At 42.4% G+C, this 16,381-nt stretch overlaps 1 protein-coding gene across 1 annotated transcript; it reads right to left on the bottom strand.

Annotated features, from left to right (window-relative positions):
• Nucleotides 1-4,231: 4,231 nt before the first annotated feature.
• Nucleotides 4,232-15,986, bottom strand: Pms2 (mismatch repair endonuclease PMS2). Its single transcript, XM_080273919.1, has 12 exons — nucleotides 15,965-15,986; nucleotides 14,700-14,800; nucleotides 13,517-13,676; nucleotides 12,978-13,183; nucleotides 12,500-12,639; nucleotides 11,387-11,495; nucleotides 10,757-10,847; nucleotides 10,120-10,226; nucleotides 8,972-9,136; nucleotides 7,678-7,921; nucleotides 5,671-7,004; nucleotides 4,232-4,830 (listed from the first exon to the last, which is right to left on the bottom strand). Exons 1-12 carry the CDS (start codon nucleotides 15,984-15,986, stop codon nucleotides 4,264-4,266), a joined length of 3,246 nt encoding a protein of 1,081 aa, XP_080130045.1. The 3' UTR covers nucleotides 4,232-4,263.
• Nucleotides 15,987-16,381: the final 395 nt, after the last annotated feature.

Raw genomic sequence — 16,381 nt, 5'->3', positions numbered from 1 at the left:
GAATATACCACAGTTCTCAAAATTATCTTCCTGTACCAAGACGTGAATACTGGCTGCCATGTTAATGAAAATCATGCATCTTCACAGGAATTTATGGACACAGAAATCAATGAAGGGAACAAAAACACTGCTACTGGTTATGAATATTTCTCACAATTATCTGCCTAGCCTGAGATGCAAAATGATAGCTACAGTAATGGGAAGCATCATTTAACCTTATCAGCTACAAACGATCGTTAGAACTCAATTTAATCACCACAAAAATCAAGGTTAAAACATATACAGCTGTTGGTTATAAACATTACTCAATCATCCTCCTGTATTGAGATGCAAATAATGGTTACAGGAACAAACATCACCATTAAATAATATAATAAAAACAGCCACACCGCCTCCCTTATGAAGTTTCTTCTCTTAAATCACCTGAGATCACACATGTTCATTCACCAACATCACCATTCCAGTCTCATAGTTTATACATTTTTGACCAGGAATATGACTCATGTACCTCCTTCTTCCACCACAATGTGCCAATATACTTACTTTAATGTTGTTACGGCAACAATCGTAAAAAAATAAATAAAAGCTCTTGCCGACACCTTCCTCAGCTCTCAGCAACACGACTCTTTATTTCCTCTTCACGTACTTGATCTAATTCCACCTATATTACCGGAAATTTGTCTCTAAAATGTATATAGATAATCCTGTACACCATTGAAGCAAAGTAGATATGGATTCAGGCAAAAAAGTTATACATTCATTGAAAATTTTGATACTTTATTGATATTTTATAATCCTGGTGAAATATTGCCCCTGACGCTTGTTTACGTTTGTGTGTAGATTTGTTGCCAGGTTGTTTACATGACATATGTATAGAAATCAGTATTAAAATAAATCATACTACATGTGCTTTGGGTCTAAGCGTTAAAGTCAAGGGTGTTCATGCATTAATCAGGCTCCAGAATAGTGTTTCAAAATGCTAGGTAAAATTAAGGTCTATTTAATAAATGCAGGTTATCATACATGGGGTGCGGTTCATTCATGGCTAAAGTTTACGCCCTCTATAATGACAGATTGTATGGGTAACACAAATAAGGCATAAATTAAGTATAATGAGCCCAATGGGAATACGTAATAAATTACCAGAAGGGAGAATCAAGTTCAGTAGAAAGTTTGGAGTTATGACAAAGGAATGGGATGAGATATTATGAGAGACTGGCTGAGGTGGTGACCTCGGTCGCGGAAGTGGAAAGGGGATTGGAGGTTAATGATTAAATATTTATTGCTGTAAAGCTATACAGAGTGCTTATACAACAAAAGGTGGTGGATCTTGCCACACACCTTCAGCAGATAGTTATATACAGTTAGTGGTGATAAGTCCGTGGGTGTAACCACACGCCCATTAGCAAATATTAACTATGTGCGATAAAATGTAAATGAATCATAGATACATTACATACAGGAGTGAGAAGTAGCCTCTGAGCAGTGTAGAAGTACAGCTGAATTATGAGGGGAAAGTATAAGATGCTTTATACACAAAGAATAAGAAAAGGAGATTCTATCCAAGTATTTGGTACGGGGGGATCAAGTTAAACACATCCATGTCACCCTGTCCTCTGCCATTAGGCTGCCCCCCTTACAGTTTACACACCTATCTCTCCACTCCATTCCTATATCACATTTTCTGTCTCCCCTTCCCACTCATTATATTGCCCAGACAGACAAATAGTGCCAGGGTTCGATTTCTGCTGCAGGCAACTGGCATCATTTGATTCATAGTAATGGGATGGTAAAGTACCTGCGGTAACCTGGATTGTAATGATCATGTACCCCAGGAGAGAGGATAAATAACCTGCTACAGATTCAAGGGACAAACCTACAATGATGAGCACCATAGCCAAGTGCCTCATGACATCTGCCCCCACCTTTACCTTTAACCATTTCATGTCCTTATCATTCACCTCTGTTGGCTTTCCTGAATAACTTTTTCAAAGTGACTGTGCTTATTGTGGGATGGGAATGGATAACACAATTAGAACTACAGGTACCTACAGAATGTCCTGTGAAATGGGTCATAAATGTATTAAGCGTCATCAGGATTATCCCAACCATAATTTCCACTTGTAAAATGGGGTGAGTTCAGCAGTTGTTACCCCAGGCTCATCTGAACATGAACCTGGTGAACTACAGACTGAAGATACTCTCCTACAGTCCACCATCCTCCTCTTGGGAGACAGGGAGGGAGCTGAGGGACATTTGTATAACCAGGCAGCTTCATCGCCTGGTCATGTCGGCATCACATCATGAAGGCACCTCAACTCAGTATCCTGAGGTGAGGCAAGATCCATAAACATAGAAAGGGAAAACACAAAAATGGGAAACTATCAAGAAACATACCTGTAGTGCATGTTCTAACCTGATGAAGATTCCTAACAATTCCCAGCTCCACTGATTAGCAACCATAATCAGAATGGAAGGTTGATTTGAGTACTAACCAAGAACTCATTCCTACTACATTAAACTTATACCCACCACATTTCACACAACCACGACTTAGTATTTAAGTCAATGTCCCACCATAGAAAAAATAACAGGAAACCAACCAATTCCAGTATCATCCCCTTCATGTTTACGAGCACAGATCTTGGCTATCTTGCTCCAGTACATTTAAAAGTAGATGACCAGCCTACTTCCCCTGATGGCATTACATGATCAAAAACCAACCATTCACCTCTTGGAGATTCCAAAGAACAACTATCACTCTGACAGGGGCGTCCTAATCACTAGACCACCAAGCTAAAATGGAGAGGGTAACAAGGGCCAGACATCCACCTCTAAAATCTCCCTGAAAACGATCTATCTATTGCCGGACACTTAAATCCCGCAAAGAGTGGTCCTTTGAGTTGTATACGTTTTACAGTGAGGGGAACTAACCCTCTGCCAACCCACATATTAACACGGGGGGGGGAACAGCCGGCCACAAAGGTAAAATCATAACAAACATTACTAATACTGTACTACTTATTTACCCTTCATAATACTGTACATGCCTACACCATATGCCTGTTCACCAATACAAAGCTCATATGATACATATAATACTGTATTCTATTTTGGATAAGAGTATACACCATGCACTTCATGGTGAAAAACATGCACCATTAATTTTTGTTCATGAAATTCACTTATTACAAACTGGAGAGAGGAGAACTGAGATATAAAATAATACTGGAGAATTGAGATATACAATAATACTGGAGAACTGAGATATACAATAATACTGGAGAATTGAAATATACAATAATACTGGTTAAACTATCCTGTACTCTAATTCTGGAACCTAATTGATTCCTTATTCTGGCACTAACTGGTATTATCCACACAAATTCTCATTCATGTACAATCTTAAAAAACTCAATCATTTCCATTTCAAACAATTTTATCTTCTCATTAAAACACTGAACTTTGATCAAAACAGTAAAGTACACTGAATAATGGACTGCAGTTTGTCTAATATTCCACTTCTGCACTTACATTTCTCATTGGCTCTCTGCTGGCTAACTTACCTAATTAGAGTGAAGCTTGATATACTGTATTTCTCTACCTATACATGACTCTCATCCGGTATGAAGCCTCCAGAGGGTAAGTGACAGAATGACCTAAGTGTGAGGTACAAAGGTAAGGGACAGGCATGACCTAAGTGTGACACAGGAAGAAAAGTGACAAACATGCTCTAAATGTGAAGTAAAGTGATGTGCATGCCCTAAGTATGAAGAAGATGCATTAAAAAATCATCTAAACTCCATGATGGTAATTCATTATCACATAACACTCCAGTCACCTCTTGCAGTTCAAACCCATATGCACTGCACGACCATCAATCCACCTGAAGTACTAGGGAACCTCCTTAGCCCACAGTTTACCCTCTTCTTTACCATCCAGTTTATCATACATTGTACAGTCTGGCTTCACAACGGTCATTACACAAGGGAGGTCATGCACACATAAGGTATTCCTTCCCCCAAATGATCTAAGAAACTGCCTATCAACACACAATTTTGTTCAGCTGAGGAGGTTTGATATGTAACCTGTTAATCATTTCAAGAGAGTTGGTGTTGTATGGTGGGTCATCCATGGGGGCTGTTCCATGGCTGCTCCACCTTCCCTATGTACCATAACAGTTGTGTGAGATGAGTACTGTACTGTATTATTCTTATTAGTTCTCCTCTTGGTGATGTCAGATGATTTTATTCAGCTAAGGAGTCATGTTGGAGAGGCAATCATATCAAGGCAGAGTAGGTGTCGCATGGTGGGTCGTCCATGCGGGCAGTTCCACGGGTGCTCCATCTCGCCCATGTGTCGAAGGAGCCGTGTCATCTGCCGATTTGTCAGCGCCGTGCCAATCATCACCGCTGACCGACATGCACGCGATGCAAACATGGCCCGGACACGTGATGGCCGGCAGTCCACTCCTGGTGCATCTGAAAGCAAGAATAACAACTCCTCCACATCGTCTTCCCCAAACTCCCACCCTCGGCTGTACGGCTTTGACACGATGCTCACCCTGCGACCCGCTGGCCTCTCCTCATCAACACAGAACTCGAACCCGTTTTTGCGGAAGATGGGCATGTTTTCGAGCAATATGGCCTCGTTTGCCGCTGTCAGTTCGAGTCTCTGGGGTACGACAGAGCGCTGTGTGTTGAGGACGCATGTGCGCTGGAGGGTCTCAAAGTTGTATTTCTCATCTGTCGCGTGTTGGTCCACGATGAAAAGATCCGAGCCAAGTCGAGCCAGGATGAAGCCAAGGTTGAACTGACCCAACACCTCCATCTGTTAAAGAGAATGGGAAATTGTGAGGGATGGGAGAAAAGGAGGAGCTGGAGAAAAGAGGAAGAAAGGAGAAGGAAGGAGACACAAAGAAAAGGAGGAGGGAAGAGAAAAGAAGAGGAGGAGGAGGGAGGAAAGAGGGAGGAGGGACAAGAAAGGAAGAGGAGGAGGGAAAATAAAGAAAGACAGAAGACAGAAAAAGCAAAATAAAAGGGAGGAGGGAGGTGAAAAGAGAGATGAGCATGGAGAGGAAAGGTAAGAATGTGAAAAAATGGGGAGAAAAAGGGAGGGGGAGGGGGGGAGAGAAAGGGAGGGGAAAGGGGAAGAGAGAGAGGGGAGAAGGAAGAGAAAGGGAGGGGGGAGGATTCAGAGGGAAAAGAAGGGGGTAAAAAAATGAGAGGCAAAAAGAACAACCTAACTAATCACAGATATAAAAATCATCCCCATCATATAACTACAACATGAAGCAATACTATAGGAAGGATGTAGAGCCATAGTACTATATTATCCTGCCACTGGGGTAAGGAAAATCAACTACAAAAGGGAAAAATCTCTGCCAAATTTATATATTGTGTTCTGCCACTAAGCTACAGGAAACAAACAGAAAGGTACAAAAGTTTCCGAGTAATGGTGAATGAATTACACAAACTCCTCATCCTCACCTCATCAAACATCTCCTTTCTAATCTCCCTCTTGAAAATCAACTACAAAAGGGATAAATCTCTGTCAAGTTTATAATTGTGTTCTGCCACTATGCTACAAAAAACAAAAAAAAGTACAAAAGTTTCTAAAGTTTCCAAGTTATGGTGATATGAATTACACAAACAAAACCCCCATCCTCACCTCAGCAAACATCTCCTTGCTAATCTCCCTCTTGAGCTCGTCCTCGGCTGCTGTGTTGTCTGAGGGGGAGATCTTGGCACGGAACCTCCTCCTTGGACCTCTACCCTCTCCCTTCCTCTCCTTTGCCTGCGAGAGTTTGGTCTTCAGGGTCTCAAGGTCAAACTCCACCTGCTTGCTTCTTCTACGCTCTGTGAATTCACCGGCATAGTACTCCTCACACAGGATAACTTTTTTCTCCTTACTTCCATCAGCATGGTCTTGGGCATTGTCACTTCCACTTAACACACCATTTTCACCACTGTGCTCCATGCCTGATGATGCTGTATGGCCAATTTTCTCATATATAACCTGCACACCATCTTCTGAAGCACTCTGAGAGGAATCTAGTCTCAAGTTCACAGACTGACTAGACGGACTGCCCTCTGTTGTCTTACCGGTATTTGTAACTTTAGATCGTTTGCTGGCCAGGCTGTTAAGAAAATCATTGGTAGCACTGTGGGCTCTTTTGCAGCTCGGTGAGGAGGTGGTGTAAGACTGAAGCGAGGACGACGATGCGAAGCGAGAGAGCAATCCTTTAACCCCACCTCCTGTCATGCCATTGGTAGCTTTAGTGTCTGGGGTGCTACTGTCTGACGTGAGGGAAGATGATGACGCAAACCGAGACAGTAAACCTTTAGCCCCACTTCCCATCACACAATTAGGAGTGTTTGCATCCACACTGCCATTTTCTATCCTGCTTTCACTTAGCTTTGTGGAATCACATTCGACGTCCATCTGGGAGTTTCGTTCATTGTCAGCAGTAGAATCCCCACTTATTTCACCATCCTCATTTACATGGCTGCTATTTACACCACTATCCTCATTCACAAGGCTGCTATTTACACCATTATCCTCATTTACAAAGCTGCCATTTGCATCACTCTCCTCATTTACAAAGCTGCTATTTACACCACTCTCCTCATTTACAAGGCTGCCATTTACACCACCATCTTCATTTACAAAGCTGCCATTTACACCAGTTCCATTCACCTCTACACCAGCTTCATCAACAACGGAACGCGAACCACTTGTACCGTCAGCTGCGTCACTTGAGCCGAGCACATCCAAATCCTTCGCTTCCTCCTCAATCTCAGCCTCCATCAAACACGGGGGATCTGCTCCGTTTATTTCCGCCCCATCCGCCTCCTTGCCTGTGTCTTGTGTGTCCTGGGTGCTGTGGCCAGTGTGAGGTGCCGTCCCTTCAATGCCGTGAGTCGCACTGGTGAGGGTATCGTCGGACTCGGGTTTTTTGGTCTCGGAGAAATTCCTCTTGAAGAACGTCATCAATTTGGGCTCTGGGGACACAGAAAATGAGGATACCTAAAATTTGGGGACACAGAAAATGAGGATACCTAAAATTTGGGGACACAGAAAATGAGGATACCTAAAATTTTGGGAAACAGAAAATGAGGATACCTAAAATCATCACAATTACTCATCACTGTCATCATCATCATCATCATTATATTTCATCATCACCACCATAATAATCACTCTATTTCCCACAAAAATGGAAAGTGTGAAATCAAGAAATACGATGATTAAAAAAGGAGAGCATAAAAGTAAAGGAAAATTAAAACTTCATCATAATCACCATCATCATCATTAAAAAAAAACAAAAAAAAAAAAAAAAAAAAAATCCATATTACCACCACCACCACCACCACTACCAACACCAATGACTACCAACACCATCGCCACACCATCACCACTATCACTACTCCTACCACCACACAACTGGGCCACTACCACAGCTTAAAAACAAAGGCCTCATTTCCCGAACTTTGATTCAGCCTTCGTTATGAGGTAAGAATGAGTCTCCTTGGTTTCTACTCAAATCAGCCTTCCCATCTGACTATACCTGGCCACCAACTGGGCTGAAAGTGGTTAAATAACTTTGCCAGGTTAGAATGAACATACTACACCACCTAAAAACACACACACACACACACACACACAAGCTCTTACGTTTATTTACAGGAGCCTTGGGTGTGTCCGAGAGTAAGCGTTTGAATGCCAGTGGGGATAAGTCTTGGCCGGGAGATGTGGTGGAGTTACGACCAAACCTCTGGGTGAGGGCCGAGAGCTTGGGTGTGGTGGTTGTGGACGGAGAGGGTGTGGGCAGGGCGGGTCGAGGTGCGGGGGTGGCCAGGGGGGTGTTGTTGACGTTGTATGTTGACGGGATGTTCTCGTACAGCCGAATTAAGGACGTCTGCAAAACAGGTTGGCATCTTTACCTCCATTTATATATCTACAGCTCCCCATTTTCCAACACTCCCCCCTCTTGTATACCTCTCCACCCCATCCTTCCCTCTCAAGCTAATGCACAGTACCTATATTTCTCTCTTCACATTTTTTTCTTTCATAAATAACAGAACAGAGGAAGGAAAACCAAATGAATTAAAAAATAATAACACAGAAATCCATACACCAGATTACTGGCATCCTCCTTCATAAAATATCTGTAACAGTTAGACTTGAACAGCTGTACGTTGAAGTCTGGGGGGAAACAACTCTGGGGAGGCGAGTTCCAGAGAGATGCAGTTCGGGGAATAAAAAAAGAAAAGAAAAGAAGGATATGGAAGGAGAGGTGAGGTGAGGGCAGCTAACCCTTCCTTTGAGTACTGGTGTGTGAGATGATTCTACACAAAGTACTTGGTTTGAAAGCAGCCACAAATCTATATATCTGTCTATCTATCCTTTGCAAGACGCCTCAATCCCGTAAGGGGTGGCCATAAACAAATCTCCTCCATGTCACCCTGTCCCCCGCCACAATTAATAAAGAAAATAACTAAACAAACTCTATAAAAAAATCCTTTATCACCTTTAACTCTAGAGGACCTGGGAATATGAGACATGAGATACTATACTTCATTCACCTTAATTTGGCCCAGATTTGAGCCATTTGCAGCTTATTTGATGTAGTGCAATAGCAGAATTAACTGATATTGCAGCTCTATATCCTTTATACAATACGTCTTGTCTTTGTGGCAAGCATTATATTCTCATGTTAATCTTTCGTTACAACTCGGAGTTCAAGATGGAGAGATGGCAATTTTAGGCCATTAAAGTAAAAAAGTAGTTAATCTATTGCTACAACTCAGCATTCAAGATGGAAGATGACAATTTTAGGTCGTTTAAGTAAAAAAAAAAAAAAAAAAAAAAAAAAAAAAAAGGGTAGTGTATTCAAGATGAAGTGATGGCAATTTTAGGTCGTTAAAGTAAAACAGGTATAGTAACATTGAGTATGAAAGCTGCAGACCTTCAATGTGGCCAGTATGAGTCTCTCTGGAGCCAGCAGGATTTGTCGCTTGTCTGGGGTGAGGTTGACGTCCACGAGGGACTGGCCCAGACGCAGATTGAGCACCACACAGGGGGACTGGTGCCGGTTATATTGACGGTACACTTCATTCACGACTTTTGAAACCTGCGTACACAAACCAGGGGGAAGGAAAACAGAAGTCTTATTATATGTCCACTTTTTATCACTTCCTTCACAACTCTGGACACCCATGTACATAAAACAGGATAAAGGTAAACATAAGTCTTTCATACATGCTGCCCATTTATGCCTTTTCCTGCCCTTAGTTCTATCTATCTATAGCCCAACGCCCTAATCCCGCAAAGGGTGGCCGCAGACAAAACGCCACCAAGTCGCTCTGTCACCCACCATTTGACTGCCCTCCCCCGAGCTCACATCCCCCTCTCTCATATACCTCTCCACGCCATCCCTCCATCTCATCCTTGGCCTCCCCCTCCCTCTCCACCTCACTCACACACACTCTCCTCCTTAGTCTCTCACTCTCCATCCTCTCCACATGGCCAAATCATCATTTCTGAAATTCTCTTGGATGCCACAGCTCAATACAGAGGAGTGGGTGTCCAGCTATCTCCCTTTACAGCTGTTATTCATGACGCACTCTTTCTACTCAACAGCAAACACCCCTCACACTTTCAACAGCAAACACCACTCACACTTTCCAATCAACAGCAAACACCCCTCACACTTTCAACAGCAAACACTCCTCACACTTTCCAATCAAGAGCAAACACCCCTCACACTTTCTACAGCAAACACTCCTCACACTTTCTAACCAACAGCAAACACCCCTCACACTTTCTACTCAGCAAACACCCCTCACTTTCTAATTAAACAGCAAACACCCCTCACACTTTCCAATCAGCAAACACCCCTCACACTTTCTAACCAACAGCAAACACCCCTCACACTTTCTACTCAGCAAACACCCCTCACACTTTCCAATCAGCAAACACCTCTCACACTTTCTAAACAACAGCAAACACCCTTCACACTTTCTCATCAACGGCAACTTGAGAAATGAAAAAAAAACATTAGATGGAAAGAAGAGTACAATAAAAAGGATGAATCTTTAGTGGTTTTATACTGACCTTAGGAGGATCGCAGGGGCGTGAGTTGACAAAATAAAACTGTCGGTCAGGAGATGGTCTGCCGAGTCCGTGGGCACAAGACGAAACCCAACCCTCCAGCACCAGGTCTGTGGGAAAGGCAAAGGAAAGTTGGGTCTAATATGATAATGATATATAACCCTCTTCTAACCTGATAAAGATATCTAACCCTCTTCTAACCTGATAAAGATATCTAACCCTCTTCTAACCTGACAAATTTTTCTAACCTTGTTCTAACCAGACAAAGATCTCTAACCCTTGCCAGCACACCTGACATAAATTCAAGACTGAACAGAAAATTTAGCCAGTAACCACCAACTAGAGTCAATCTTACAACTTCCACATCACCAGGAACGAACAGGGAAGTAACAAGAATAAACCACAAAAAATATCATTGGCTCAAGGACTCAATGGATGAATAATGAAAGAAAGATAAGTGAAGTGTTGGCATACCTAGCTGAAGAATGGTGGTAAGTAAAGAAAGATGGTGGTAAGTAAAATGGTGTCATAGTAAAGTGGTGTCACAGTGAAGTGTTGTCACAGTAGGTGTCACAGTAAAGTGGTGTCACAGTAAAGTGTTGTCACAGTAAAGAGTTGTCAGAGTAAAGTGTTGTCATACCTTGTGAACCGTCTGCTGAGTTGCTAAGGCCAAACTCTGACAGCGCTTCCTCTGAGGCTGGTGACTGTCGCAGCTCCAGTAGTGTTGATGCCTAGAGGGGGAGGGAGAGGGGAGGACATGTAAGGTGATGAGCTGATTTAAACCCTTCACTTTAATAACACACTGAGGTGGTTTGGCCATGTGGAGAGGATGGAGAATTAGAGACTGGTGAGGAGAGTGTATGTGAGAGAGGTGGAGAGGGGGAGAGGGGGGGGGCCCAAGGATGAGAAGGAGGGATGGAGTGGAGAGGTATATGAGAGAGGGGGTGTGAGCTGCGAGCAGAGCAGTGAAATGGTGGGGGACAGGGCGACATGGAGGCGATTTGTTTGTGGCCACCCCTTATGGGATTAAGGCATCTGGCAATAGACAGATAGACTTTAATAACACATTTTATATTCACTACTGTTACAGTACCATCAAACAAGTATCTTCAGCTTCGGACAGAAAAACCCAGTATTGTGTGTGTGTGTGTGTGTGTGTGTGTGTGTGTGTGTGTGTGTGTGTGTGTGTGTGTGTGTGTGTGTGTGTGTGTGTGTGTGTGTGTGTGTGTGTGTGTGTGTGTGTGTGTGTGTGTGTGTGTGTGTGGGTCACCTGTTTCGCCCCAAAGATGGCAGAGATGTTGTCCTTGACGGTGGGGTGGCCGCTGGTTGCTACGATGGTGGTCTTTTTGCCCTTCTCTGTCTGGTTGGTGCAAGTTATCCTGAAGGACGATGGAATGGAGTGGGAGTGAGGGGCAAGCTTGTATGAAACTCCACTGCCCAGTTGTATAAAAATCCCTCAATACCCTTCCCTTCCCCAGACAGGGTGGTGAATTACAGAAGAATGGGAGTTTCAGCCTGCAGTCCACCTAGTTCACTTTGAAAGGAGTAAAGGTCCTTAACAACATCACCAACAAAACTGCTCATGTCCTGCACACTATACTCTTTTTTCTCTAACTTGGCCTAAAACTGCCATTTTTCCATTTTGAATGCTGAATTATAACTACAGATTTACACTTAAATATGATGCCAGTCATGAAGAGGTGCTATGGACAGGGTATAGAGCTACGGTATTGTCTTATTTCACCACTGAACTGTGTCAAATGGGCTGCAAAAGGACGAAAATCTGGGCTAAATCAGAGTAAAAGAAATACAATATCATCTTTTACGTTCGTTATACAATTATGTCCTATTAAAATGGCATCAAATAACACACAAAGGAATACAGTATTAAAGTGTACAGTGGAAAATAAATGGGTAAAGAAGATGTACAGGAAGTCTCTGAAACCCATGACAATTGTGCTTCTGTGGCTGACTACAGTATTATCTGTACTTTCTTATTTTTCACACTAATAACTGGTCCCTATGTATAAGTTGGGCAATAAACACAAATAGAAGGAAAGATACAATCATAAGCAAATGTGGAAGGGGGTACAAACAGATAAATAACTGTTAAAAGAAAGAGACATAAACAAACACAGTATGATAGACAGACACACACATGGAAAGATGGACAGATACACAAACACAGAAAGAAAGACAGATAAGCAAATCCATAGAGGAAAAAGACATGCAAACAAAAGGAAAAAATGTAGACAGACAAACACAGAGTGGCCGGCAGACAAATACAAACATTCTAAGTTTAAACAATGATTAAACAGATGAACAAATGGACAGACACAGTGATAGATAGACACTCATTCAGATAGATAAACAGACGACTGACCTGACCCCAGTGGAGATGAGGCAGTAAGAGTATAATACATGAACCATCTTGTTAAACTCCCTCTTGATGTTGCGTTGGAATTCCTTGTATCGTACCGGCAGTGTTGAAAACAGTCCCTGAACACACACTGTCGTTCCAACCTGACACAAGAATGTAGATTTATATCGTTCTTTTTTGTAAATACTATCTATCTATCTGTCTATCTACAGTCATAATCTGTAGCCTCCTTTGTATTGTATCATTTATAAAGGCTCCAAAATGCTTGTATGTGTTGGCCTTGGTAACCTAATGGCGGCTCTCCATCCTGCTTGATCTCTGGCAGCCTCCCTGTTCAGTCCCTTGTCCCTGAAGTCACACTATGACCTCATCCCAGGTTTTTTTCGGTCTGCATCTCACAACCCCCAACGTTCACACTTCTTACTTTCTGCACCCAGCTGCAATCATTCCCTATGCATCCTAAATCAAAAGTCTTACCTACCTGTCTAGCAGTGTGTGTGCGTTCTGTGATGGAGCCAGAGTGAGCAAATGTGAGGCGTGTGGCGACCGGTGCCGTGGTGTGTCGTGTGGTGATTGTGACGTCACCCAGCGCACACAGGGAGCTCAGTGCTTCACCACGGAAACCAAATGTACTCACTCCCTCCAGCCCCTCAAAGTCCCGCAGCTTCGACGTGTGATGCTTCAGGGCTGCAAAAGAGTAAACATACATCAACATCATCATTATCAACATCACCATCATCATCAACATCCTATTCTTTCAATGTCTCTTTATGGATGAAAAAGAGTAACTGTGCATCATTATCACCATCATCATCATCCTGACTTCTCAAAGTTTTGCAGGTTGGAGGTGTGGTGCTTTAGGGCTGAAAAAGAGTAACATAACAGTTTTTTGTTTTTTTTGTTTTTTTTGTTACGATTTTGGACCATTCTGAAAATTTCAATACTATGTGATTTATTTATCTATCTATACCCACAAGCCTTGATCACTGTGCCTTATTTATAAGGGTGAAGACAACTCACTTAAGCCCTCAAAGTCTGCCTCATCCACCCCAGAGCCATTATCCAGCACCTCAATCAGTGTGGCGCCGTGGTCCTTCAGCCGCACCTCCACACTGGTGGCGCCGGCATCCAGACTATTCTCCACCAGTTCCTTCACCGCCGTCGCCAACGTCAACACAACCTGCCACAAAATAATAATCATTTTTCCTGTTTTGTGATGGTTTATTTATCTGTCCTGTCTTGAGATGGGTTATTCAGTACTTCCACACACAGAGTCAGCATAATATCCTTACAAATATACCACATGAGTTCCTTTCTTTTTTATTTCCACTATTTGCTTCCAGGCAGCTACACGGAATAGCTAGAGTTATCCTACCATACAAGGGCAATAATAAGTTTGTCATTGTATCTAGCCAAATAATTTTCTCAGTTATAATGCCTAAAGCAGTTTCAAACAAGCTCAGTTATATATAACATACCGGTATTGAACACCACTCTATAAAAATTAAGTAATTGTATTAAATCATTTTTTCAAATTATCAGTTACAGGGTTGTGTAAAATATAAATAAATAAGTACACAGATAAATAAAGGAAGAATGGAAATAAAGGAAGAGTGTGCTAGACCAGGATACCTTCATGTGGTGGCACCAATATAACAGCTTTCTATCTATCTATTGCCAGACTCCTTAATCTCGTAAGGGGTGGCCACAAACAAATTGCCTCCATGTCGTCCTGTCCCCTGTCATGTCATTGCCCCGCTCCCAGCTCACACCCCCCTCTCTCATATACCTCTCCACCCCATCCCTCCATCTCATCTTTGGCCTCCCCTTTCCTCTCCCCCCCTCCACCTCACTCACATACACTCTCCTCATCAGTCTCTCACTCTCCATCTTCTCCACAGACAGCTTTACTGCCGTTATACAAATGTCCTTCAACTCCCTTCTATTCCCCAGATTGAGGATGGTGGACTGAATGAGAAGGGAAATTTTAGTCTGCAAGGATGGAGTTGAGAGGTACATGAGGGAGGGGGGAATGAGTTGGAGGAAGGGCAGTCAAATGGCGGGTGACAGAGCGACTTGGAGGCGTTATGTTTGCGGCCACCCTTAGCGGGATTAGGGGGTCGGGTTGTAGATAGACAGATAGATAGTCCACCAAATTTACACCTGACGAGCCTAAGGTCACAAAAACAAGAACAAGACTCACCTGACCAGAACAGATGCGGTGAACAGTAGAGCGGTCGATGGCTTTGATGTTTTTGGCCGGCTCCAATGTACCTTCCACCAACTCCTCACCATCACACACATCTGAACACGAAGATGGATAAGTAGATTCTGTACAGTAAATAGATAGATAGATAGAAAGACAGAGATAGACAGTAGATACAGCTTGATAGATATACAGATAGACGGACAGATACATAGACAGATGATAGATAGAAAGACAAATATAGAGATAGATAGACAGACATATAGACAGGACTTTGGTAAAGGAAAATACAAAGAAAACTGCAATATAAGTTGGTTCTGTATGTCCTTGAAGATTACCCCTCCTGTTTTCCATACTGGCATAAGATAATTACCGGTACCTCATATCTGTTGCAAAACTGACCACAACATATTATCTTTATCTTATCTTTGTCTTTTTATGGTTTATCAGGGTCCACTCCACAACTTCATTCACTTATCATAATCTACGGCAATTAGGGCCACGCAGAGCTGTGGAAAAGCATCACAGGTAAAATTATCTCTTGGCCAGCCACTGCAATGATCCTAAACAGTCTTGGTGTTGGTGACTGTTGGTTCAAAGAGGTGTGGCCTTTGACTAGGCACTCTCTCAGAACTTCCTGTCATGAATAGGAGGAAAATCTGGATTCAAGTCTGGAACAGGTCAGAGTCAGCCCTGTGATCTGTCAGTACAAATAAAGGATGGTTTCAATAAGCTTAGGTTTGGTCACTAGGATAACACAACTGGGAAAGGAGTGACCTTGGGGCTGGATTGACCCAAAAGTTAGTTGTATGGGCCCAACTAGGCTAAGCTAATCTCGTCCCATGCACTTTAGGGTTGATAACCTGCCTACCAGTACATTCCTTTAGCTTCAAAGACTCTTTTATCTACTTCTGGTAACCTGATGATTTTATTCTGCTGACGGAGCTGGGGGTTGATGCAACCTTTATCAACTGCTACAGTATTGCAGTTCCATGACACCGTTGTGTACACAGTCAGGTAGCAGCAACAATACACGTACAATTCAAGGCATGTCACCGTACTGGGGCTAATGACTACTGATAAAACTGATCCCTCAGAAAAGCATCAAAGTCAGAAACATTTCATAACCTCTCATTCGGTCATTTGGCAGCAAGTTACATGACCCGTATGAATAATACAAATTGCACTCGGTAAAAGGATAACCTCAAACAATGAGGCAAATGCTGTTAAAGCCTCCATAACCATAGAATACTTCAAATCACCTTTTCCCGCTTCAACCTCCATTGTAGATGTTTACATTAAATGAAGCACTTTTTTGTTACATCTCAGAGAACAGAGAATAGATAAAATGTATTAACTTTATATTTATTTTGTGTTTCTGTAGTCTGTTATAAGGTCTAAAGACATGAATATAACTTATCACGTAGTAATGATAAATGTTAACGAAGTTCGCTAAGTTAGCAAACACTGAGGAACTACTCACTACAAATGACCAATAATTCAGCATCAGTGTAATCCATCATATAATAAATTCCATATGAAACAATTTCAATATAACGCAATGATAATAGTTTACCTTATAGTAGGAGATTAAATAAGTTCCGAAAGTGAGATTGTCCAATGACTGGTAAACTTGGCGATCTCTATAATATTTCGAGGCAAAGTACGTCACATTTTTG

This window comes from Coenobita brevimanus, chromosome 56, assembly GCF_032717465.1.
Source record: "Coenobita brevimanus isolate Jiangsu-jjx chromosome 56, ASM3271746v2, whole genome shotgun sequence".
NCBI classification, from domain to species: Eukaryota; Metazoa; Arthropoda; class Malacostraca; order Decapoda; family Coenobitidae; genus Coenobita; species Coenobita brevimanus.
Note: the sequence above shows the minus strand (reverse complement) of the source record. Positions and strands in the feature narration are given on the sequence as shown.